This window comes from Xyrauchen texanus, chromosome 7 (assembly GCF_025860055.1).
Source record: "Xyrauchen texanus isolate HMW12.3.18 chromosome 7, RBS_HiC_50CHRs, whole genome shotgun sequence".
NCBI lineage: Eukaryota > Metazoa > Chordata > Actinopteri > Cypriniformes > Catostomidae > Xyrauchen > Xyrauchen texanus.
This window is the reverse complement of record NC_068282.1, coordinates 14,235,849-14,262,887: the sequence shown is the minus strand read 5'-3', so window position 1 is coordinate 14,262,887 and position 27,039 is coordinate 14,235,849. Positions and strand designations below refer to the sequence as shown.

General features: G+C 38.5%; 1 protein-coding gene across 3 annotated transcripts; it reads left to right on the top strand.

The window, feature by feature from the left end:
• The first annotated feature begins 1,298 nt into the window (after positions 1–1,298).
• Positions 1,299–26,772, top strand: eif4enif1 (eukaryotic translation initiation factor 4E nuclear import factor 1). Of its 3 annotated transcripts, XM_052129660.1 has the most exons (20): positions 1,299–1,363; positions 1,843–1,921; positions 2,324–2,454; positions 2,559–2,632; positions 2,890–3,017; positions 3,096–3,364; positions 3,478–3,676; positions 7,695–7,846; positions 8,687–8,825; positions 8,937–9,113; positions 13,123–13,397; positions 13,860–13,925; positions 14,405–14,525; positions 16,698–16,771; positions 16,969–17,102; positions 18,495–18,570; positions 18,698–18,827; positions 22,037–22,369; positions 22,462–22,629; positions 25,705–26,772. In XM_052129660.1, exons 3-20 carry the CDS (start codon positions 2,380–2,382, stop codon positions 25,890–25,892), a joined length of 2,778 nt encoding a protein of 925 aa, XP_051985620.1. In that variant the 5' UTR covers positions 1,299–1,363; positions 1,843–1,921; positions 2,324–2,379; the 3' UTR covers positions 25,893–26,772. The 3 variants fall into 3 exon arrangements, with proteins under 3 accessions (XP_051985620.1, XP_051985621.1, XP_051985619.1); XM_052129661.1 differs by having other exon boundaries at positions 1,308–1,921; positions 13,123–13,352; XM_052129659.1 differs by having other exon boundaries at positions 1,308–1,921.
• Positions 26,773–27,039: the final 267 nt, after the last annotated feature.

The following is a 27,039-nucleotide window of genomic DNA, read 5'->3' as shown; positions in this document are numbered from 1 at the left end:
GGTGCATTGCTACTATATGACAACCTGTCCTGTTGCTCATTTGGACAACTACACTTGTATTTACATAGATTTATTTTCTTATAAATAGATGTACAAAGACGTATACTATTGTTTCTGTTCTGTTCACATACATTTATATTTATACATATTATATTGATTAAAATGCTTCTAGTTGAGATTATTTTGAGTTCTTTAAACGCACAGCTATATGTATGTGGCACATAAACTTGACTTAACACAGAAATCCAACACTGGTCTTTTGCAATTGGATAAATACCATGAATAATTTTAATAGACAAATATTTGACTTGAGACATAAAAAAAAAAACAATAGCTGACCAACCCAAAATGTATGAAGTTTTAAATTATATATTTTTTCTAGAATGTATCTTCATAATTTGTTTGCAAGTGTGTTAGTTAGTGATGGGTCATTCGCGAACTAGTCGGTTCTAAGAGCCGGCTCGCATATCAGAAGAACCGAATCTATTTATAAAAAAATTAAGATATGAATATTCAAAAGATTTAAATGAAAATAATTAAATAATTCAAAAGGACGAAAAAAATAATTAAACAATATAGACCTAAATGCTCAAGCGCACACATTTGCTTTTGACTGTTTTCTCAGACTGCCCTTTCTCAAACTCACATGATGTTCCTGTCAATCAGACATACAGTGTCAACCAAAGATGCATGTGGGAGGGCGGAGCCAACTTATTGTGTCAGATTGTTCGTTTTGAATGGTTAGATTTATATGCACTTTGTTTATATACATTGAAAAAGTTAGACTTTAAATGCACATGTTTAATAGCATTCTTTTTCATAACATACCAGTGCATTTTTAAATACATTGTGGTTAAGGTAGAGTATGATTTCATTTAATAATTTAATTAGAATTGTTTTAACACCAATATCTATCGCAAATTGTTTGACTTTTGACTTGAGTTTGGGAGCCAAACGAGTCGGCTCTTTTTGGTGAGCTGAGCCAAACGAGCCGGCTCATTGAAACGAGACGGAATGGCCATCACTAGTGAGCGTTTTAAATCGTGTCACATGTCTACAATTTACAGTGGGTGACCACGTCAATTGCCTGAACTTTATTCTTGCTCTAAAATATTACAATGACTCTAATCATCCTCGTATTTAAAAAAAATAATTATAACCACTCAGTCAGATTTCCTGATTTATTATATCTCAAATTGTATAAAAAAGTAAGTGACGGGTTCTTATATTTTTAAGGAAGGCCGTAGTAGGCACTATATAATCCTTGATAGGGGCCTCTCTCAGAACCAGTGAGAGATCTGAAGAAATTCGCCGCTCTGCGACTGAATAGAGACGAAAGAGAGCTTAGAGAAAGTACCCCGAGGTACACTGACTGTTGCTGTCGGACTATAAGCTTTAAATACAAGCTAGAACACAGTTATTTGCTGGAATCGTTTATATTATTAGACTTTAGTGTGGTGACGCGCTTTATATATACATTGTGCAGCTTTATGTGGGAGGATAAGTTTCCTAGCCTGCTAACCTGGCTCACTAGCCTCGAAACAAACAACTCCGGAATTTTTCGCTTTCACGATAAAACCCAAAGGGGTAAAGTGTCCAGAGTATAATTAAAGAGAGGAAACGGCTCAAGGAGTGCCATTTGTCCATATGAAATGGAGTAAATCTTCGGCGTCAGCTTGAGTTTAGCCACTTTGCTAATGAAATGCTGCTCTGCATTTAGCGACTGAATCCGGATTGTCAAGCTATAATTGAGTCTTCTGTCAATGTTGCAGACAACTTAACCATTGTAGGCAGGAACTGCATCCTGTCTGAAATCTTGACTGACTGCAGCATCTCTTGTAGTTTGGTGTAATACAGGTAGTCGCTAGCTGAGGTATCCAAGCGGAGAGAGAAGGTGCTGGGAGACCGTTTCCAATATCAGGTGAGTTCATTAAGATGTTTTGAAGCATACTCTGTTTTTTTTCTGAAGGTGACAATATAGACGTGAGTTTGTAGCTTCATAATGCTACAGCGACCTGTAGTTTGTTGTCTGCCTAGTCATTTGCACAGCTACTCTTGATTACACAGGTGCAAAACATTATGATTAATTATCTCAATCCCTCAAAATTCAGTCCTTCTCCAAATGTAAATTTATTTGATAACATTTTAAGTTTCCATTGTCTTTTAAATGCGCTTTGTTAGGAAATAACTCCCAGTAATCACACTTATACAGAAGCTTTGATTTTTGATCTGGATAATTTAGTTCCAGTTGTGCTACTTCAATGCAAAAGGTGCTTTACATAATTGTCACAGGTGAACTAACGCTGTAGTACCTCATCAATAGGTGCCCAGAGTGTCTGATATTGGAGCTTCTCTTCAGTCACTCACTTAGTCAAGGAGATGGACGAAAATGGAGAGAGCATGGTGGACATAGTGAAGGACTCTATTGTAGCCTCTGCCTATAGATATACCAAGGTGAGAACAAAGGTTTAATCGTTACGTTTTTCTTGTGCGGTATGCTTCCCCAAAGTCTAAGTCATACTGATTATAAATCAATTGTAATGCTTTTTATTCCTCAGGAAGAGCTTTTGGAAATCAAAGAATTGCCCATTTCCAATGAGAGGCCAGATTGTCTTTCAGAGAAATATGACAGGTGAACTTCTCTGTTTGGAGTTTGTTTTGCAAGGTCGATTTGTGAAACTATTGTTACCAAATTATCTTGTATGAAGAGTGTGAGTTTCCTCACATACACCTCAACATTCAGTTTCCTTGCCATTGGAGCCATCAGGATATAAATCAAGGTTTTGTCCTCAGTTGCCATGTAGCAGCTGATTGCATTTATTCATTATACAGTTGTACATGCAGCAAGCCTTGTACAGTAGGTGCTAACATTTACTTTCACTTTGATAGTGATGGGGTCTGGGATCCTGAAAAATGGCATGCATCACTATATGCCTCTTCCGAAAACAACTTTCCAGCCGAAGGATACAAGAAAGATTATACAGAGGATAGAGTTCTACTAAAACGCAGAATTGCAGGTAAATGAACAAAATGAATGGTCTTATTTTATTAACAACTTGTTGCAGGTGTTTAACCTAAGCTTGCTTCTTCCCCAGATCCTCGAGAACGTGTAAAAGATGACGATCTGGAGGTGGTTCTTAGTCCGCAGCGTCGAAGTTTTGGTAGTGGTTGTCAAGTGGCACCTACCGCCATCCCTCGCCGTCCCATCAGCCCTCTGGAGAACAAAGAAAACGAATCACTCCGTCTGGGGGGTTCACGCCGCATAGGGAGTGGCCGTATCGTGGCATCACGTGTATTTGAGAGGGACCCACGAGTCGACAAGGAGCGAGAGAGAGAGCGTGACTTTAAGGACAAGCGATTTAGGGTATTGAGCCATGGCTTAATACAGTGGAATTCTTTGTTATTGATCTAAAAAAAACTTTTTTTTTTCAAGGTTCAAAATTAAATGAATGATCTGCTTTTTATGTTTTGCTACAGAGAGACTTCGGGGACAAAAGAGTGTTCAGTGAGAGGAGAAGAAATGACTCGTATGCAGAAGAGGAGCCAGAGTGGTTCTCTGGTGGACCCACTAGTCAGTCAGAAACAATTGAGCTCATTGGCTTTGATGACAAGATCTTGGAAGATGACAAACGGAGGACCAAACGCTCGAGAAAAAAGCCGGAGTCTGTTAAAGAAGGCATGTGACCATCTAATTTACAACATTTTTATTATGGCAAAAATAACCGCTTTGATGTCTTAAATGCCAAACAAATGTACAGTGGCAAGAAAGTATGTTAACTTTTTGACTTGTTTTGTATGTAAATCTGTTTTCTAGATTTAATAAATTTTTTATAAAATGTGACCCGTAACAAAGTCCCAAGTAACAACAATGTGCTTAAGCTAACAACACACAAATTATTATAATCTAATTTCTTTATTGAACACATCCGATTAAACGTTTACAGTGCTGTGGAAATGTAAGTGTACCCCTAGATTAAATAACTTGTCGATCCTCCTTTTGGCAGCAATGACCTGAACCAAGTGTTACCGGTAGTTATGGATTAGACCTGCACAATGTTAAAAAGAAATGTAACCATTCTTTCTTGCAGAACTGCTTCAGCTCTGTCATATTATTTGGATGTCTGATGAATGAATGGCTCTCTTTGGGTCATTCCACAGCATCTTTATTGAGTTAAGGTCTGGGCTCTGACTGGCCCACTCCAAAAGATGGATTTACTTTGGCTTTTTTAAAAAAAAAAAAAAAATTCTGTAGTGGATTTACTTCCGTGATTAGGGTCATTGTCCTGCTGCATCACCCACTTTCTGAGCTTCAGCTGGCACACAGGCACCGTAACATTATCCTTTAGGATAGCTTGATAAACTTGGGAATTCATTTTTTCCTTTGTCTTGATGTTGGCAATTGGTCCAGGTCCTGGAGCAGCAAAGCAGCCCAAAATCATGATACTCCCTGCACTGTACTTCACCATTGTGATGTTTTCATGTTGGTATTCAGTAGTCTTTTTAAGCCATATGTAACCATGTGTTGGGTGTCCTTCCCAAACAATTCAACGTTAGTTTCATCAGTCTAAAAAACACGTTCCCAGTAGATTTGTGGAGCGTCAGGTTGGTCTTTGGGAAAACTTCAGGCATGCAGCAATGTTTTTGTTGAAAAGAACCAGCTTTTTTTGTGGTGGCCTGCCATGAACTCCATGCCTGTTTGATGTTTTCCATAAGTAAACTCATGTTAATTCCAGCATACATACCGCTCGTCAGACGCACAAAACCGCTTCAGAAGCAGGTGAAAACCTGGCCAGCAGGAGCCATCTCTGATCTTCAGGACTGTTTTGAGTGTACTGACTGGCACGTTCAGGGAGGCTGCAACATGGCGACTCTACCAACTTGGAGGAATACATGGCATCAGTGACCAGCTATATCAGCAAGTGCATTGATGTCACCTTCTCCAAGACCATCACCACACACTCCAACCAGAAGCTGTGGATGACTGCGGAGGTGCGTGCGCTGCTGAGGACCCGAGACTCCGCCTTCAGAGCAGGCGACAAGGCTGCCCTAAGAACAGCGAGGGCCAAATTGTCCTGGGCCATCAGAGAGGCAAAGTGCGCACACGGCCAGAGAATCCAGTCACTTCCAGGACAGCGGCGACATGCGACGCATGTGGCAGGGCATCCAGGCCATCACCAACTACAGGACAACATCAGTTGCCTGTGACACCGATGCCTCTCTTCCAGATGCGCTGAACGACTTCTACGCTAGGTTTGAAGCACAGACCAACATGGTTGCTAGGAAGACCACCCCTCTTCCCAACGACCAGGTGCTCTCTTTCCACGGCTGACGTGAGAAACTCTACGTAGAGTCAACCCACGGAAGGCTGCTGGACCAGACAAAATTCCTGGCAGAGTGCTCCGAGGATGTGCAGACCAGCTGGCAGCTGTTCTTACCGACATCTTCAACATCTCTCTGAGCAGCGAAGTCGTTCCAACATGCTTCAAGGCCACCACCATCGTCCCCATGCCAAAGAAGTCTTCAGTGTCCTGCCTCAACGACTACGGTCCCGTCGCACTCCCACCCATCATCATGATGTCCTTCATGAGGCACATTAAGACCCAGCTGCCCCCCTCACTAGACCCACTGCAGTTTGCGTATCGTCCAAACCGTTCGACAGACGACGCCATCGTCACCACCCTCCATCTGGCCCTCACCCACCTAGATAAAAAGGTCTCGTACGTTCAAATGCTGTTCATAGACTTCAGCTCAGCATTCATCACAATAATTCCTCTGCACCTAATTGGAAAGCTGAACCTGCTGGGCTTGGACACCTCCTTCTGCAACTGGATCCTGGACTTCCTGACTGGGAGACCTGAGTCCGTCCGGATCGGGATCAGCATCTCCACCACCACACTGTGTGCTCAGTCCACTGCTGTTCACCCTGCTGACTCACGACTGCGCAACAATGCACAGCTCGAACCACATCATTAAGTTCGCCGATGTCACGACCGTGGTGGGTCTCATCAGCATACAGAGAGGAGGTGTAGCGGCTAACAGACTGGTTTAGAGCCAACAACCTGTCTCTGAATGTGGACAAAACAAAAGAGATGGTTGTTGACTTTAGGAGAGCATTGACGGCTCCTCTGTGGAGAGATCGTCAAGAGCACCAAATTCCTTGGTGTTCACCTGGCGGAGAACCTCACCTGGTCCCTCAACACCAGCTCTATTACCAAGAAAGCCCAGCAGCGTCTCTACTTTCCTCGAAGGCTGAGGAAAGCACATCTCCCACCCCCCCATCCTCACTACATTCTATAGAGGAACTATTGAGAGCATCCTGAGCAGCTGCATCACTGCCTGGTTTGGGACGGCTTGCACAGTTTCGCACCGCAAAGCCCAATAAACTAACGTTGCAGAGGATGGTGAGGACAGCTGAGAAGATCATCAGGGTCTCTCTTCCCTCCATCAAAGACATTTACAAAAAACACTGCATCCGCAATGCAACCAGCATTGTGTATGACCCCACACACCCCTCACACAAACTCGTCACCCTCCTGCCATCTGGCAGGAGGTACCATGTAACAGCTTCTTCCCCGAAACCATCAGACTCCTCAATACTCAGAGACGGGACTGACACACACGCGCGCATACACGCGTGTCCTGAGTTGCACTTTAATTATTGTCACTTTATTCCTGGCTACTACCTGAATAACTGCTATGTGCATAGAACACTCATCTCGTAGTATGTTATGTTTACATTTGGCATTTTTAGAAACTGTCATCTTTTTGCACTACTGTGTACTGGTCGGTGCTGCACATTCTCTCACTGTGCCTATTGTCCTGTAATTTTATTGTACTGTCCCATACTTTTTGCACATGCACTTTATAGGTATGTTATTTAGTCTGTGTAGTCTCATGTGGTTCTGTGTTTGTCCTATGTTGTTTTATGTAGCACCATGGTCCTGGAGGAACATTGTCTCGTTTCAATGTGTACTGTACTAACTGTGTATGTTGAACGACAATAAAAACCACTTGACTTGAAAAGAGATGTAAACCAGTTCCATTGATTCCTTAAAGTTATGTCACTAGTGTTTTTTTTGTTTTTGTTTTTTAAACTCCATTTGAGCATTCTGCAGTGTGCCCTTTGATTCATCTTGGCTAGTCGGCCACTTCTAGGGAGAGTAGCAACAGTACTAAATTGTCTCCATTTTCATAGACAATTTGTCTAGCTGTGGACTGATAAATATCGAAGCTCTTCAAGATAACTTTGTGCAAAGGAACCATTTTTGATCGTAGGTCTAATGAAATCTCTTTTGCGAGGTATGGTTCACATCAGCAGATGCTGCTTGTGAATGGTCAAGTCAATATTTTGAGTGCTTTTAAGTCAAAGTAGCTCTAACCCACAACTGCAATCTAGTTTCATTAATTGAATGCAAGGTTTGCCAACTCATGACTCTAATCAGCTTTTGTTGGTTTCATTAGCCTGGGGATCACTTACTTTTTCCACAGCATGTGTTCAATAAAGACAAAAGATTATAATTGTGTGTTGTTGGCTTCAGCACATTGTGTTTGTCATGTGTAGTGCCTTTTGAAAATAATAAAGTTTTAAGACCAATTCATGCAGAAAACCAGCTAATTCTAAAGGGTTCACATACATTTTCTTGGCACTGTATATGTAAATGCATTCACCAGAGTGCTTCTTTTTACACCTACAGTTGAATGTAATGGAGGGCTGTCTGAGGTAGTTCACAAGTCGGGAGCTGATCAAGAGGTTCCACATGCCGAAGTTCTTCCTGAGCAAACTCCTGGAGAATTTGACTTCAATGAGTTCTTTAATCTAGAAAAGACCATGCCTGTCTTGGCATCGGTAAGATATGGGGAGCACTGCATGCTTGTAAGGGTGCTGGGCAAAAATTATCTTGGTTGTCCGACATAGAAAATGAAAGAACAACTAAATGCGACTAAGGTTCTTAAGAGTTTGGTCCATCAGATGTTGTGGTTATTTGGCACTTTTTGTTTTTAGGAACTTACTATACTGGAACTAGAACTTACTATACTGGAACTAAATCCTTTACATTTATTTTGCTCTTGTTTGCTTATGCTCAGTTATACTTTATCTTTATTCTAGCTTTTACTTTTCTGGTAAACTTTGCAACTGTTAATCATTTAATTTTATTTCTCCCCATGACAAAATGCCTGTGGTGTAATTTTTTCACTTGTATGTCACTTTGGACACTAGCATCTACTTAAAGTATTAGTTGGTGATTTGCTGGATGTTTCAGTAAGCATTTTTTTCATATATCTGCTGCTGATGATTAGTATTAGGGAATTGGAAAACTTTTTTGTGGCTATGCTGCATCAAGGCTATTTGATGCTTTTTTTGGGGGGTTTTATTAAATGCAGAAAACTCAATTTAATACAAATTTATGCCCATCTCACTCAGACTTATTTTAGATGCGAGTCCATATTACTGTTGTGGCATTTCTACTGAAATGTTTAGAGAAGAAAATAAATTCAAATCACACAGTGAATTAGAGATTAATATTTCAGAATATTTTGTTTGGGATCCTTTTTAAGTGAAAACATTCTCCAAAAATGCCAATTTTCCCCCCATTGTACTAAGCCATCTACAGACACTCCTCATGTAAGTGTCATTCACTGTTCCTCTGCTATGATGTGGTCTAACCTAGTGTTCTACTCTCTTCAGATGATTGAAGATGTTCTCGGTGAGGGTCCTGTCTCGGCCAGCCGATTCAGCCGCTGGTTCTCCAGTAATTTGAGTCCCTCTGGCAGCCGCTCCAGCAGTCTACGCTCCACCCCTCACGAGGAGCTGGAGAGACTAGCAGGTAACCCAGCAGCATTGTATCCACTTCACCTGAATGTTTTTTAAGACTGCTCCCCTTGCGGTGACGTATTGCTTAACACTTATTAGTATATTTATTTTGTATGTTTGTCAGGTCTCAATCCTCAAACTGGTTCTCTGAATCAGGGCCCCTCCTTATATTTCACCCCCATCCCTTCAGTGGAACGTAAAGAAAAGGTTGACATAATGGAGCTGCTTCATAAAGCCAATATCGACCTGAAACCTCTACTGTCCAACCTGAATGTCAATAAGGCTCGACTAAAGGAGAGCAGTGAGTAGCATCCTGTAAATTGAAATATTGTAGTAGAAATATTATTTTTGATTTGTTCAGTGCCAGAGGTGTAACCATTTCACGATATAACTAAATATTATGAAACGCACTGTGTGTGTGTGTGTGTGTGTGTGTGTGTGTGTGTGTGTGTGTGTGTGTGTGTGTGTCTCTTTTTTAAATCTAAATTTCAGTTAAGACTGATATGGCTACATTTATACAGCATCCTATAAACTTTATTATAAATCTCCTAATTGCAATTTCCTCATTTTACATTCAACCTCGAATGTTGCTAGCCAGCAAACAAACATGCCTAAACATTTATTTCCTCCACCGACGCGTTTGATTTGCGGGAATACTTTAAATTTCAGAACTCAACTTGATCCACAATGCAAGAACTATTTATTGAAAATGTCTCGTTCTCTACTTCCGCAACTTCCCTACGTCACTAGGGAGCTCATTAATTAATTCAAACAACATACTACTTTAAATCATCAAACCCTTGGCTCCACCCACTGGCTCTCATTTGGTATTCAGAGAGACAGCAGGACAGACAGATCTGGTTACTGAACACCAATGGGGACCCATCTGGACTATTTTGAATCATTTTTGTATATAAACATGCAGTAGACAGAAGTCTTTGACCATTTTCATGTGTATCGTGCTTGGGCTGGGCGATTTAAAACTCTTTATTGTGATTAAAAAAAACTCTGAGATTGAAAAGCTTTCGATATTTAGCATGTGTTCTACATCTAGATGAGCAGGTGCATGTTGCTAAAAATGCAAGCAGTTTGGCTTTCTTGTACTTTTCCACTTGTGTGTGTGGTGAGCGCTTTCAATTCCTTCCAATGGAAGCCGAGAACCACGCTCGCGAGGTGGATTGTAGAATTTACAGCAGCACGAGGCAAGCTATTCCTTAGCGTTGGGAGTGGCTTTGAGCAGATTTCTTTTGCGTCAGTGGAAACGCAGCCTCGGAATGTATGAAGTTGCTGATGTCCCCGCTTTGCCAGTCACCGCAATCAGAGTCTGGACTATGCCAGATTGATTCCATCTGGACTGCAAGGCATCATTATGATGGTTGCGACCTCTCATCGTCGAGATGTAACAATTTCACGATATATCTATAAACATTATGAAATGCACGGTTCATACGTTGATCTCATTTATTTTGATTATTTGTTTTTATTCATTTTTTCTAAATTTCTGTTAAGACTGATATGGCTACATTTATACAGCATCCTATAAACTTTATTATAAATCTCCTAATTGCAATTTCCTAATTTTACATTTCAAATTTTTCCTTTAGGTATAAAGGAAATGATACTGTAACAAAGTATATGGTACTGGAAAAAACACCAATATATAAACTGCAAATGCATAATTGGTTTACTTTTTTAGTGGGTATTGTTTAGAATCAAACTAAATTCCAAAAGCAACCAATTACTTAATCAAATGCATATCTGAACTGTTATTCTGGGCAGTAATCATTACAAAATATAATTTTTAGCTTTATTTCAAAAACAAGTTTTGATAGTATGGCGTACAATTGAATTGAACATCTTTTTAGTAAATTTTGCTATAACTAAAAATTAAACTGCTATTATTATTGGCAACGCACCTTAATACAGTGATATTTTTTTGTGACCGTTATCGCACTGTAATCAAATCTCATACCATTACACCCTTATTCAGACCCTTTTTAAAAAAAGAATAGTTCACCCGTAAATGTAAATTCTGGTATTTACTCACCTTGTCATTTCAAAGCAGTATGACTTTAAGTGGAACTATAAAAGAAAAACAATGTTTTTCCCAGTCTGTCTCGAACAATTGTTGTTGATAGTGACTGACTTCAAATCTTATATAAAAGCACACACCCAAAAAATAAGTATTCTATTCGACTTGTGCGTGCGTCCCTTTTCAAGTATTGAAGGAATAGTTTACCCAAAATGAACATTCTCTAATTTTCTCACCCTTGTGCCACCCCCTTTCTTCTGCAGAACACAGATTTAGAAGAATATTCCAGCTCTGTTGGTCCATACAATGCTGATAATACAATGAATGGTGACCATAATTTTGACCATAATAACTCCAAAAAGCACATTTAGGCAGCATAAAAGTAATCCGTAAGAATCCAGTGTAGGTTTGGTCATTTTGTCTACTCTAGTACTCTTGACTAATTGCATATTATTCATATATATAATAACATGTCTGACAAATGTCTTTTGGCTGCTGCATTGTCATGTTGTTCCAGTGTATCGTCTATTCATTATTAAAGGCTATAAAATAATCTGGTACAAAAGTTAGCATTTTCAAAATAATGCATCATATTTTGTCAATATGTGAAGATTCGCTGCACAACTCAATGAAAGAATGTGCACAATGCGCCTATGTCTGTTCTTCAGGTTTCATAGTAATCTTGGTAAGCATGTCCCAGTTTTTTTTAGTGACCGCTGTTGGCTTTACAGGCGACACTATAGCCAACACTTTTTTTAATATGCGTGTTAAGTTGAAGTTAATTTGAAGATGCTGCATTCTGTTCCATTTAGCTGTGCTCTGTCTAGCAGTTTGAAACACTTGCCTGCTATATATGTGCTGCTTCTGCATGCTGAGTCCACTGCCACACGCCGTGTGTCCCCGTCCGTCCGTCCAAGTGTTTGCTCCTGTGGGGAAAGCCGCAATGCCCTGTATTGTTGTTGCTGTGATTTCATGAAGTATTTATGCATTTGGCAGACGCTTTTATCCAAAGCGACTTATAGAGCCCTTATTACAGGGACAATCCCCCTGGAGTTAAGTGCCTTGCTCAAGGACACAATGGTGGTGCCTGTGGGGCTCGAACCAGCATTCTTCTGATTACCAGATTACCAGTCAATCAAGTATACTTTTCAAGTATTCCATGATTCAACTTGGAGAGTTGCATTTTCCACCTTTCTACTGGAGAAAGAGCAATGGAATGACACTGTCGGACTTCTAACTTGGAAACTTGTGCGGAAATCTTCAACTTCCATTTCATCGAGATGCAGATGTGCGTTACATCACAAACATTTCGCCGGGCAGGGAGGTTTACAGTCAGTGACGAACGTTCACTTTTATTAAATATCTATTAACGAGTCGGTTCTTATAATTTAGATGATAAAACCTGTTTAGCAAATGTTTTGCAGGGACAGGTGTTCAAAACATGGTTAATTACTCTTGATAATCTTAACAGCATTGCAGCATTGCATATCAATTTGGTTGCTATGAGAGGTCTCTGACAATCAAATGTACCTCTCAAAATCAAAATGTAATCAATATCAAAATTAAAAATAAGCTCCCTCTTTGACGCGTTTTAATTGTCACTGAATTTCAAATTAAGTGAAAAGTCACATGCATGATCAACATTGATCATTGCTACATTTTGTCCAAACACTCATGCCCATCCTGTCCAGTGGTGTAGTCCATGTCTTAAGTCAAAATAAAGCTCTCCATTGCATGTTTATTAGCTCTACGAGTAGCTTGTTCGCAGTGGGTTTTAGTGTTTACAGTACTTTCATTGTTGTGAAGCAAACCAGGGTACAACTAGGCCAGTAAATAAGATGAATGGATTAAGTATTTTCTGCAGGTAATATCAAAAGTATAGCTAAACTGCTAAAAGGGTAATATCAACATTGAGGACTATTGTCTCAGTAATATTTAAAGAACAAAATCCAGACTAGAAATTACTCAAATTATTACTATACAAATATATAATTCTAAAATATTACTAATCTATTATAGAATCGCATGGACTACTTTATGATATTATTGTGTGGCTCTATCCACTGCCATTGTGTTGAAAAGAACAAGAAAAATCTTGTTCTGCATAAGAAAAGTTGTGGGTTTGGAATGTTAAAATTTAGTAAATTATGACAAGTTCACCCTAAAATGAATCCTTCTGCATTTAAAGACTTTTCCCTCTAGAAACAGACAATTGTCCTTTTGTGGAATCTTTGTACAAAAAGGTATTAAATGTCTCTTTCTGTATGCCTGCTTATAGCAAACTCTGGGGTGGTGTTATCTCTGGAGGAAGTTGAGGGGGGTTTGAAAGCTCTGAAGGTTCAGTCTGAACTGGCTCCATCACTACCTCAAAGGCAGCTGAGCGGTGGAGGAGGAACTCCTTTTATGGCGGAACACCTGGAGGAGGCTCTCACTGGTGGAACTGGGGTTGCACCACGATCTCGAGACCCTGACATGTCTGCATTTAATAAGTTAGTGAGCAGCATGAAGGCAAGTGGAACCCTACCCACCCACCCCAAAGCCAGAGGGAGCAATGTAAGTTTGTTGTCGCGATTATGTTCGCATGTTTGTGTAAGTGCTTCCTGCATGTTGGCCAGCCTCAGGTAAAGCTGCATGTTTGTGACTGAAATGAGCATGGTGCATTTTGCTTATGACTCCTTTAATGCCCTGTGCAAAACTGATGGAGTGGCACTTTGTTAGCAGGCAACAGAAGCTTGTGCTGTTTACTCAGCAGTTGGTCTGGGTGTTGGCTCTCCTTTATTTTGATTAGTGATGGGCATAAATTTGTATTTGTCAATTGACTGAGCTGAAATGAACAGTAAGAATGCTTGGCTTTGCATAACTTGATCTGACTCTTGTGAATATTAGAAACCACTTTTTTCAATCGGGCAATGTCACTGTAGAAGCCTGTATGCATTACGTTTGACTATCTGAACACATCTGTTGCCTGGTCCATACCTCAGTTGTAAATATGATTGCTTCCTCCTGTGTGTTCAGTTACAGCAGCAGTCAGTGGATCCTGAGGCTCAGGTACTTGCCTCTCAACAGAAAAACATCTTTCAGGTGATCTGTCATTGTCTTTACCCTTTGCACTCTAAGAACAATTACTGTTATTGAATCACCCTCATGCCACTCCAAACCTGTATAATTTTCTTCATGGAACACAAGAGGTTTAGCCCAATATCCAAAGTGCTCTTTTTCCATAAAATGAAAATGAATAGGGTAAGGGGACCTCGAGCTCCAAAAATGTAATATGATTGCTTTGTGTGAGGGGAATCACTGGGTGCTTCTTCAGGAGGTCATGTCCAGAGTGAAGAAAATTGACCTTGAGCTTTTTACATATAAGAGTTTATTGTACTTTTAAACATGCAGCAAGTTTCAGAACTCAAAACTTCCCTAGTCCAAAAAGAGCATTTATTGACAAGTCTGGAAAAACTGCTCGTTCTCTACTTTCACGACATCCTTAACACTTTTGGGGCCTTTGTTAATGCATGAACGTCCTCCCACAGCAAGAGATCATTGGCTCATATGTGTCATTTTAGGAATTAATGGTTGCCCCTCATGGTCCTGTTCCTGGCCTCGTACACCACCACGCCTCACCCCCACTCTTCCCACGGACTGCTCCTATACAGGATTTTTACCAAGGCATACAATCTGCAACAGGTGAGAGCCCAATTTTGAAAGTTGAATTCAACTTATTTGAATTTAAATCGGTGGGTTGTGAAACATTGTTCCTGTAGACCAGTGGTTCCCAAACCTGTTCCTGGTTGCCCCCAACACTGCAAATTGTATTTCTGACACGCCCAATTCAGGTCTTGGAGTCTCCACTAACAAGCTGATGAGTTGAATCAGGTGTCCACAAAAATGTGTGGTTGGGGGGGGTGCCTTCAGGAACAGGATTGGGAGCACTGCTGTAGACTGTCTATGGTTGACCATAGATCAATGGTCTTAAAGCTGCACTATGTTACTTTGTCTCTCTAGAGACATCTATGGTTGAAATGTGAAATTGCAAGCAATTTGCGGAAGAACACCATGTCCGTTGTGTTTCGACACCGCTCCTCTAGCGGATGAATCTCATGATTTGAGGTTAACTGGACATCGCTGTGTGTGATCATGACTGGGAGAAATCAAGATGCGGAGTCATAATGTGTTAATTTCATGTTGATACTAGTTTTATACAATTAAATATTTAAAATTAAATCTGATGTGCTTTGATGAAGATAAACAACACTCTTATTTGCATATATTGAATGAATGAATTGTACACTTTTCTGACACTACACCTAAAGCACTTACATAGAGAACAGGGGACTCTTCTGAATCACCACCAGTTGCCAGTATATTTTAATATGATTTTTTTTAAGCGTTTTATCGACTGTTAATTATTGTATTATACTTCTAATTTAAGAGGTGAAACTTATGATATTGCTGATTCAAGTTCAATGTAAGACTTTATGTAAAAATAATAATCTCATCAACGAAATCACAGACGAAAATGTTCATTGACTCAAATGTTTTATTTAGTCAACAATAACGAAGACTAGACAAAAAGGCACATGATAATTCCATTATTAAAGCATATTGTTGACAAAAATATGATGATAAATTATTGTGAGATATAAACAGAAGAAACATCTTGATAATCTGTATATGGAAGATATTAGATATGGATTCATTAATCCAGTGTGCATTTCTCCGCTTAAACTGCACGAGTTGAATGCGCCAACACAGGTGAAATTAACTGCTTTAAAACTGGGTAAATACCTCATTCAGATGCATCCTATTTATACATGAGATTAATCAATATATCCTAAACATTTATGGAACAGCTTACATCTGAACAACGAAAGAATGAACTTGAACTAAATGATGCACTAGTCAGAATATGCAAAACCTTCGTTGTGAATTTTGTGGTTTCCATAATGTGTCCTTTCAAGGAAAATTATGAGCATGAAGAATTCTGAGTACAGTAGGCATAGCTTACTTAATACTAACGTCTATACATTTATTATTTCTGGAGCTCAGGTTTTTCACAACAAGGACAGTAAGCTTATGTACGTTTTATTAAATATTTGATAAGATTGGTTTGTTACATTAACACTTTTTATCCATTTTGCACGTCATCAAGTAAAATTCATGAATATGACGAGACGAAATATTTTTTCGTCAAAAGACTATAACTGTGACTAAAATGAACATGGCAATTGATAAGTATACTGTAGGCCTAATAACACTGTGAACCAAAAACATAAAACAAGCAGTAATGGGGATAAAATTTACTTTTATTAAACATGAAAATAGTATGTAGCTTACAAGTCAATTTCATAATTCATATGTATTAGTTAACAGGCACAGTAACTTCCCCTGACAATGGATCGCAATCGGTAAACACACTGGTAATGTTTAATTCATAAAAGCATGACGACCCTACCAGACAAGATACTGTATCCAATTCCAAGCATTATAGTAGGTAAACAACTTCGCCAAATGGAAAATGGGTAAACCTCCATCCTGAACTGTGTGATCGTGATCAGCGTCCTCAGCCGAACACGAGAGGCGGTGGTACTTTCATGTGTTTACGGACATGACATCATGACGCAAAGAGGAACGACATAAGCCAGTGATTTCACGATTAGGCTTACCAAAATTAAACTGGATTAGGTAAGTTAATGGTTTTGAACATTGATTGTTTATGTACTTAATAATGTCAATACTTTTTTAACCTAAAAAATCTTACATAGTGCAGCTTTAAGGGTTAAGGTGCTCTTAGTCTTTATTTCATGCCATATTTCATACCATAGCTTCTCATTTTATATTGGCATTGTTGCATCTCAGGGTTCCATGCTGGACCACAGACAGTGTTGGATCAAACTCCAGACTTTCATCAAGCCAGGATCATATCACAGCAGGTTAGAAAGATTTATATTCTGTAGAGATGCTTTAAAGAGTAATAAGTAGTAATTGTACATTTCCACTTCTCATTTCATGCACTTTAAAGGGATATTCCAAGTTCATTAGTTTGTTAGGGTCTATTGTCTGCCTTTTGCCAATTGTCAATGTTCGTATTGTCAATTTCAACTTTCTACTTGACGATCCTTGTGTTTAGATGAGAGCTTTGCCTATGGGTGTGGACCAGACCAGTCTGGAAGCTCTGTTCCAGCAGGATCTGGCAGTACATAATCGGCCACAGTACCAACAAGGCAACAACAAACAGGCTCATGATAAGGCCTATCGCAACAGGTATTTTTAATAATCCAAGACCATAGCAGGTCACTGGCTGGTTTGTGCCAATGCTTTGCTAATGATTTTTTTAGCCTCTTGATTCATTGAGTAATCCTGCTAGTTCTCATCAAATCAAAAGTAATTTGATCTTATCAGATCTTTTTTAAAGGACTCCAAATAAATAAAAAAAAAAGTGCTGCTTAACCACATTCTGACTCTGAATTTAAGATGACTATAAATATTCTCTAAACTATCCCAACAGGATTTCGTGGCTCTTTCCTGATTTTTGCTGCCCAAAATGACTGAACTTGTGGCTTTTCTCAAATTTTGCAATGCAATTTGCTGTAATTTTCTTATTTTTTGAGTGAAAACTCAAAAATCATCATTATATACCTCATGTAATAGTGTTAATTATATTGTAAATGCAGTTACATGTAAATATTTTAGTGCACAATAACTTTCTATGCAGTTACCATACCATACTAAAATACCATACATTTAGGTGAAACCTGTGGTTGTTAGAAGACCCTTAATTATTTTTGTATTACAATTTTGTGCCTTAGACAATGCAAGAAAATTTCTATGTTTGAAGTAGATGTGCAATAAATCTGTAAACTAAAAACACAAATGAGGATTCAATAATTGGACCTGTTGCAATTATTATATAATCTGATATATGGCTATAGAAAAACAAATAATATTTGAGAATTTATGTACAAATTTAATTCCACATGTTTTAAAACTTATGAAAATGGCAATTTGTCATTTTTTAAAATGTATACATTATCAGCATATAAGCATATTGCCATTTTCAGATTCATAGCCTACTGTATTAATTAAAATAACATTTTACTACACAACTAATGGGGATTTTTAAGTGAATGTTAGGGACTCCTAGTATAAATTTGGATTTGTGTCATTCTCAGCATGCAGGTTGAAGATTAAACTCGAGCTGTGATGTATTTGGCATGTGTGTGTGTGTGCTGTCTGTGATCGTGAAAAAGTTTAGACAAGAATTTTGATGGTTAACGCACAATGTGGAGGAGACGCTTACAATGTTAATATGGAGATTATTCAATTGCAGCTGTGCAGACTGCATCAAGCTTTTCAAATATGTATTTTGTCGCTGTCAAGAAGGAAAGCAATGCGTTTCCCTCAGATGTTACGTTTTTTGCAGAAAATTTGTGGAAATCATAAAAAATTGCAAGCTGCCACAAGTAATGTGGAGATTGGTTGAATTTGCAAGAATACTTGTGATATTTTGTGATCACAAAATCCTGGAGGGACTGACTAAATTGAACACTGAACATAAATTTAAATTGAAGGGTGGGATACTATTCAAAGTGTAATTAATTGGCAAGTAGCTAAGAATAGTGTGTACAGTGGCAAGCATCTTATTATGTTTTGTAGACAACCTCGGATGAACCATTCTCCTGGGCCTCACCTGCCTGGACGGAGCTCACCTGGCAATGCAGTTACTAGTGTGGTCAGTCAAATCTATGGCAATTGAGCCATCTTAATCAATTTTTCTGAATACTTGTCCTCATATGGGGTCATTTGTTCAAAAACCTCTCTAGACTTGTGCTTTCATTTAAGGTTTTTTTCTGCTTTAGTTGTCTCCATCCTTCACTCCCACCTCTGTGATCAAGAAGATGTACGAGTCAAAAGAGAAAAGTAGAGATGATACTGGGAGCAGACCAGGGAGCAAAGAAGAGACCGTGAACTTTCATAACTCACATGAGGGTATGATACACTCACATTATGTTCCCTGCAGTCCCCCACATTTGACAATAGCCTAGTTTCCATCCACCTTTCGCGCTATTTTGTTATCGACAAAGTGAAATTGCGACATATGCCGCCTTCTGCCCATTTCCATTTCAAATGCCCTTTAATGAATAAAAAGGGTGTGGGTGATTGACGTCATGCCTAAAAAAATAAATAAAAAAAAATCACTTTGTCGCACCCATATTGGTTTAGCGCACAATAAATCTGCCCTGAAGCCATTTGCATTCAGAAATGTGTTTATCGCTAATTCGCCTCCTGATGTCCCTAATTTTTTTTCCTCCGTCTCAATACTCTCCCCATTTTATTAAAACTTCAATTCATTAAAATTAGCCAGAATTTAAATTTGTTTTATTTCACAAATAAAATCAATCAGAAGAGGAGCAATCAAACAGGGAACAGTTGCCCTTCTTATAGGACTGTAATATTGGTCTTGATGTTGCACGTTTCGCAGGTTGGCACCGGTTCCGACCCGAAAGCAGTCCAAGCTAAAGAGTGTTGGATTTAAAATATTTTAACTTTTTAAAATGTTCAAAAGCTCATTTTCTGAAAGAGCTCCGCAATGAAAAATAATTCAGATAGTTTATAGTCTTGGAAAAAAAGTGCAGAACATTGAGAACGTCATTCAGCTGACTTTATTAATATACAGAACAAGGTAAAGCTAATTTAAGTTTGAGAAAAGGCATATATAGGTCTACCTTTTTTTTTGGTTTGGCAATTTTTTTTTTTTTTTAAATGTAATGCTTTTTTCGTTTGGTAAATTATTTAATTTAATACAGGGATTTCACTGGCATTTATAGATTATTTATACAATAATTTTATAGAATTGGCCTGTAAGTGTTAAAAAAAAAAATAAAAAAAACTAGTATTGGGTATTTATTCTTAATTTAAGACATCTTTATGCACAGAAATGTTGTATTTATTTTTTTGTAATGGGACAAACAGTGGCCATTCATTTGTTCAATGTGCACTAGATATGTGTTGGCACTCCTGGAAGTGTCACGTTTGCAGATCGGCTCTATATGCCGTAAAGATCAATCCATAATCATGTACAATAAATTGGCTTTCAATACTGTTGTCATGATTTAACACAGGCTGACGATTGGGGCAAACTCTTATCATGTGACACTACATTTTTGCGTTAATGCCAATTTTATTGACAAAGTGTTTCCAAACAATTTTTTCCACGACATTTGATGTATCGACATAGTTTATGTCGACATTTGTGACATTTTAGCGATAATGTGAGTTTTCATCAGCTTTATTTTGATGCGCTAAAACTTTTAGCAAAAAATCCTTTGATGGAAACTTAGTTAATGTGAACGTCAGTCATATTTAAGAGAGTTCATCCAAAAATTTAAATGGTCTCATTTACTTACCCTCATACCGTTCTAGATTTGAATGACCTTTCTTCTGGTGAGCACAAATTCAAATATTTCAAAGAATATTTCAGCTGTTGGTCCTTTCGATGCAAGTGAACTTGTTTAACTGGCAAGTGAATTTCAAAATCGATATAATCTTTTTCCTATAAAGCATTCACATTTGGTACCTGTTTAGTTTCACTTCCACATCTGAAAGTGGCGATTTGAAGGTAAAAAAGGAATTAAATATTGAGCTGTTTCTTACCAACACCTATCGCTTTTGAAAACATGGATTAAACCACTGGAGTCATATGGATTAATTTTATGCTGCATTTATCTGCTTTTGTGAATACATTTTCAGGTGAACTATCGCTTTTAAGTCTGACATTTTTGGGCCTCTTATTTTTTTTTAAATTATATATAAATATAAATAGATGTCCCAATCGATTGGCTGCCGATCAATATCGGCCGATATTCATCTTAAATCGGTGATCGTGTCTAGATTTAGGACCTTTTTTTTTTTTTGCAGCATGCAGGGAATCACACATACACTGCTCCTCTAATGAATGAGTAAATTCTCAGCCTTTGAAGCATCACAGAATGGCCTTTAAACTTTCAGACATGATGTAATTGAGATTAATATGCCGGTTTGTTTTTAAAAATGTGTAGGAATTACGTGTATGCATATTAATTTGCCCATTTTCTAGAGTCATTACGGTAGTTATTCTGACTTGCTGCACAGTGAGCAGGAAGAGGATAAAGGCCACTAACTGGTTTATGCAAATACATGACTTGAGTTGTGACAATCAGACGTTGTGTTGAGTGAAAGACACTGAGCTATCATGAGCGCTTTTAGCTTTACTCTCTTTAAGACGTGCACTCTTCAGCTGCTCTCAATATCTTATCAGTCACTCGTCCCAATTTAAAGCAGATTAATGTTGGTCACAATACAACTAATAATAAATATAACTGTTTATCCTTCAATAACGACACCTCGTCTTCATGCATTTACTTGATAATTAGTGATACTGACAACATAACTATTAATAACCGTTTCATTATTGTTGAACTTGGGCCTGGTCAAGTGTAACTGTTTATGCCACTTAAGTGGAATTGTGAAATTTAATTCGTTTTTATAGAATTTTTTTTTTTTTTGTGACTAAGTCAAGCTGTTTTCACCATTTCTAAGTGTAAGATTTCTATTCATCCATACAGAATTCAGTGAATTTGGAATTTTATTTTTGTACCTGAATATTAAAGTTAAAATAAGCCATTATACCATTCTAAGTAGAAGTTGATTTTATGAGTTGTTGTAAACAAACAAACAAAAAAACAGTCTGAAGCTCTATCTAGGCAAATAAAAGTATCGGATCGGGACTCCGTATCGGCAGATATTTAAATATCGGATCGGGGGCAAAAAAAGCTGATTGGGACATCCCTAATTTTTTTTACATTGGAAGAAATTGGATGTGTATTTGCTGCTTTTTGTTTTCAGTGTGAGCGGTCAGGTTGGAATTCATGCAGACTTTTTTTTTTTTTTCAATCTATTATGATTAAATTGCCATGGTAGTGTGTTTCACACATGTGGGTAAGTTTAAGAGCAGTTCCTGTTTCCCTAGTGTCTGATAAGGGCCTTATTTAAAAGAAATGAAAAGCCTCACCACTATTTAATTTGAGCTGAATTTTTTTTTTGGATACTTGGACTTTTGTTGTAAACATCACAAGAGACCAGAGTAGGTCAAATTAAGGTGTTTTTTTATTTTATTTTTTTATTTTTTTTATATTTAACTCTCCCTCTTTCCTTTACAGATGGGTTTGTATCACCCAGTTCCTTTCTGGAAGATGTGGACACCAGTGGTCCTCAGACTGGTGGGGTAAAGGTTTGCTCCACCCCAGTCCCTGCTCACAATCGTCAAACAGACATGGACCGACCCAGACCTCATTCCACAACTGGCCATCATACTCCCACCATGCTTTCCCCTGGGCCCTCTTCTCCCTTCCCCAGACCCCAGATGTATCCAGTCCCTCTGCTTCCCCACGTCCCCTTGGTCAGACCTCCGCAGCTACACCCTGGCGTGATGCAGAGGATGCTGTCTCAGGGCATCCAGTCTCAGCAGCTTGGGCCCACGTTGTTACAGACAGGTTTGTGATTTGTTTTTGTTTTTTTAATATCTGACTTCTGTTTTACAGAAATTTTAAATTGAAGTTCTTTTTGTGGTTCTTTGTATAAACAGGCATGTTCCCTCACGCAGTAGACCTGTCTCAGCTGCAGGGTCTTCCGCCAGCCCTCTTGGGGCAGCCTCTGTATCCGCTTGGTCCTACAGTGCATCCGCTAATGGCCTCTAAACCTCCTGGACCACACATGCATTTAGCAGTCATGCAGCAACAACAGCAACGACCTGGTAAATGCAGCAACCATGTTTTAAAAAGACAACTGGTTTTAAGTAGTAGGTGACCAATTTAGATTTTTCTGATCAGCTACAACATTAAAATACCTGCCTAATATTGTGTAGGCCCCGCTCGTGCTGCCAAAACAGCGCCAACCCACATCTCAGAATAGCATTCTGAGATGCTATTCTTCTCACCACAATTGTATGGAGCGGTTATCCGAGTTACAGAAGACTTTGTCAGTTCGAACCAGTCTGGCCATTCTCTGACTTCAAGGCGTTTCTGTCCACAGAAGTGCCGCTCACTGGATGTGTTTGGCACCATCCAGAGTAAATTCTAGAGACTGTTGTGCATGAAAATCCCAGGAGATCAGCAGTTACAGAAATACTCAAACCAGCCCATCTGGCACCAACAATCTTCCATGCAATTAGCTAATCAGCCAATCGTGTGGCTGCAGTGCATAAAATCATGCAGATACAGGTCAGAGGCTTCAGTTAATGTTCACATAAACCATAAGTATGGGGGGGGGGTGCGGATGTGATCTCAGTGATTTATACTCCTTGGCATGATTGTTGGTGCCAGATGGGCTGGTTTGAGTATTTCTGTAACTGCTGATCTCCTGGGATTTTCCCGCACAACAGTCTCTAGAATTTACTCCGAATGGTGCCAAAAACATAAAATATCCAGTGAGCGGTAGTTCTGTGGATGGAAATGCCTTGAGAGAGGTCAACAGAGAATGGCCAGACTGGTTCAAAATGACATAGTCTACGGTAATGCAGGTATCTGCTCTTTACAATTGTGGTGAGAAGAATATCATATCAGAATGCTATTCTGAAATGCGGGTTGGTGCTGTTTTGGCGGCACGAGGGGGACCTACCCAATTTTAGACAGGTGGTTTTAATGTTGTGGCTGATCTGTGTATACAGCAGTGTTATTCTCGTCTACTAAACTACTGACAAATGTTTGTTGACTAAAGCGCTATTCGGATGGGATTTGTTTTCTAAATGACGTTTAAGTTCCAATTAGTATCCCCTGATGTCTGAGATATAATGTACTGTTTCGGACGGGACTAAAGTTCTGTGTTTATTACAGGTGAGTGTCTGTTTTCTAGATGTGGGTGTTACAGACGTTTGAACACATAATTTAGGTGATAAAATTAATGTGTCTTTTAAACTTTAGTTTAAATTTAAAATTACTTATCATTTTAAATTATTACCCCCATAATAAACAAGGAGATCTTTAGTCCCATCTGAATCGGCATATGAAATCCCAGACGTCCGGTGATGCATATTGTAACTCGAACGTTGTTTCAAAAACTAATCCAGTCCGAATAGTTTGACGAAATGAAAAAGATGCATCAAGATGATCAAAATTGCTTTTTTTTTTTTTTTATTTTTTTTTTTTATAATGGTTTTAAAGAATTAATTCAAATAATCAATGAACTTGACTAATGGGTTAATTAACTTGTGCATATAAGTTATGTATAATAAATAGTTTTTTTTTTTTTTTTCAGCTATATTCAGAACACAATCTTGGTTCAAGTTTAGAATGTGTAACTTGCAGTGTGAAGATGCCATTTCCTTAACACTTGACACATAACACAATATCCTTGACTTCTAAAAAGTAACGAGTACTTCAGTATATTAATTGTATGCTATTTCAGGAGCTCAGGTTTTCCGTTGACTGTTTTGTCCGGTTTAAACTTACATATAAAAAAAATTTTTTATGTGTTTAAATTGAGTATTGTTTAGTTCGTTATGGTTTGATACATGTTCGTAATTTTGCACATTGTCAAATAATGTTATTTTTGACAAATTAAGACCTGAATTCTAAATGATTATGAATATTGATTTTAAAGAATATTTTCATCAAAAGACAAAAATTATGACACACTTTGAGTGATCAGGGTGGCCAATGGCAGATATAATACAACAACTAATGAGTTGAACACTAAATAAATTAATTTAGTGCCAGTAAATGGCTTAATTTTATTTTTAAAGTATTTTAAATATCTTCTTCATTGATCAGGCTGTTGATGGATTTTGAAACTTGCACAGCTATCACTTTCATTGATTGCCTAAGCGATTTGGTTATCGGCCGAATGTGGCAAATATGAATAGGCCTGACTAATATATCCATCTTGGAGTCTACATTAATCTGGATAAATTTGAAAAAACTGTTTTTTAAACACAATCAATCCACACTGCTTGTAGGAGCCAAATGAAATTATTGTTCAAACCACTAGATGGCAGTGTGCACCAGTGGTGTTGGTGTGGTCACCTGTTAATTTAGCTTGTTATTTAAACTTCCCATGGGTTGTATCAGGACACAGGTGGCGGGAACATATGGTTCTTACCATAGAGCAATGTGTTACACTCTGTAAGGTGTGTGTGTGTGTGTGTATACACACACACACACACACACACACACACATATATATATTATATCATTCATTCGACAGCAAAGGAGTTGAAATGAATATAGATGTGTTTTTGACATTGTTTATTACGAACTATGCGTAAAGAACATCTTACCCCCTGGCTTATAGGAAAAAGCCTATAACTGCTGTTTTTCAAAAGTTGCTGGTCCACACTGAAACGTCTAAAAACATGCAAGTCCCCTTATTGCGCATGCAAAAAAAAAATAATTTCCATGTATGTCTGAAACATAATTTTCCTTGTGGTCTGCTGCCGGGTGGCAATTCAGAGTAAACTTCCTGTTGCCTTTAAAGGAATGCAAGCTATCAAAGTGGATGGAAGGCACAACAGCGCTGCTTCAATATGTGCCGCCATGTTGTATGGATCAAATGACAACGTACGTCATTGTTTTTTCCCTGTCCACACTACAATGTGCAGATGGCGTTTTTCAAATGTATCCACTTTGGGTGAGCCTTTTTGAAAAGCTCTGTTTTCGCTGGACAAAAATGCTGTCTTTTTGTGGACTGAAGGCCAAAACATAGCGAAATTGAATGCATTCAAGCGAAAATGTATTGTGTGGCCTTAGGCTTTTAAACTTGTTCATTTGTTGTTTTTATATTTGTGTATTGTAGCAAGAAGTAACAATTATTTCATTTTTTGCTCTTTCAACAGATCTGCATTCAGGTGGCCATCAGTCACAGAGCCACGGTCCACATCGGACAAACCATTCCCAGCGAAGAGGGGGTAGCCCTCCTCTGGGCTTGGCCAAGTGGTTTGGCTCTGACATGCTTCAACAGCCCCTCCCTTCCATGCCTTCTACTAAAGTAATCAGTGTTGACGAGCTTGAGTTCCGCCAGTGATGACTTCCTGTGACCGTTCAGCGGGAGTAAAGCGATACATCCCTTCCCCACTGTCCTCTAGTTGGAGAGATGTGAACTTTGATTTCTGCCATTTATGTACAGATGACAGAGCCCTGTCTATTTTTCTGTGCTCTGTCTGAAACCTTGCAGTTGCTTATTTTTGAGAAGGCCTAAATGTTAAGGAAAAAGGGAAAGGATTCGTTTTTTTCCTGACACTATTGTCACAAAGTAATGTAGTTTCTCAGTTTTTTTTTTTTTTTTTTGTATTTTGTTGTTGACTTCAGTTTTGTAGTAAAGAAAGTAAATGTATAAGCGTGCACTGTACAGACTATGGGAATGGATTTCTTTCCCACCATGTACATAGAATTGGGTGTTTTCTTTATTAGCTTTTATGTGGGGATGGTTATCCTGCTTTAAGGCAAAGAATGGTGGTACCGTTTCTTTTTTTCCTTTTCGAGTCACGATGTCTGCATAATGTTCTGTTTCCCCCATCTGGTTGGGAAAGGGTGGGACTGCTGATTTCTTGGAATGGAGATGTTTGTATGTGTCTCGATTTGAATGCATCCCTGATCCAGAGATACATGCCATCAACTTTTGCTGGAGCATTGAATCCAGAATGTTCTGCAAGAACAGGGCCCGGAGACACTCTTGCACCCCAAGCCGAGAATACTAGTTGTGCCTTTTTGCTTTTTCTTTTTTTTTTTTTTTTTTTTAAGAAACCCCCCCCCATCCTCCCTCTAGCCTGTCCTAGTCACTATATGAGAAGTACTTCTCTGAATCACATTTGTTTTAGGCAGGGGTTGGCAAATAAGTAATGTGCTATTAATTTAAGAAGCACAAGTAGTTAATAAATATTAAAAATTTCAATAAAAATCATTCACATGGAATTCATATTCTGATTCATTCATTTTGGGAATTTTAAATCTGCTTTGGAAGGGCACAGGTTTCAAATGGTTGAGAAATTCCTCATGCAGTTAATAGATATGGATTTTCTAGTGTCCTTGGCTATCATGCCATAGTTCATTCACATCCTGTGTAATCCGTACATCTTGTTACTTTGCCACACATCTGCATATGGATGTAGTATAGTAGTTATAATGGCAATAACTTGAGGAAAGTGAGGGAGGTTAATTGGAAAAGTGAGTTA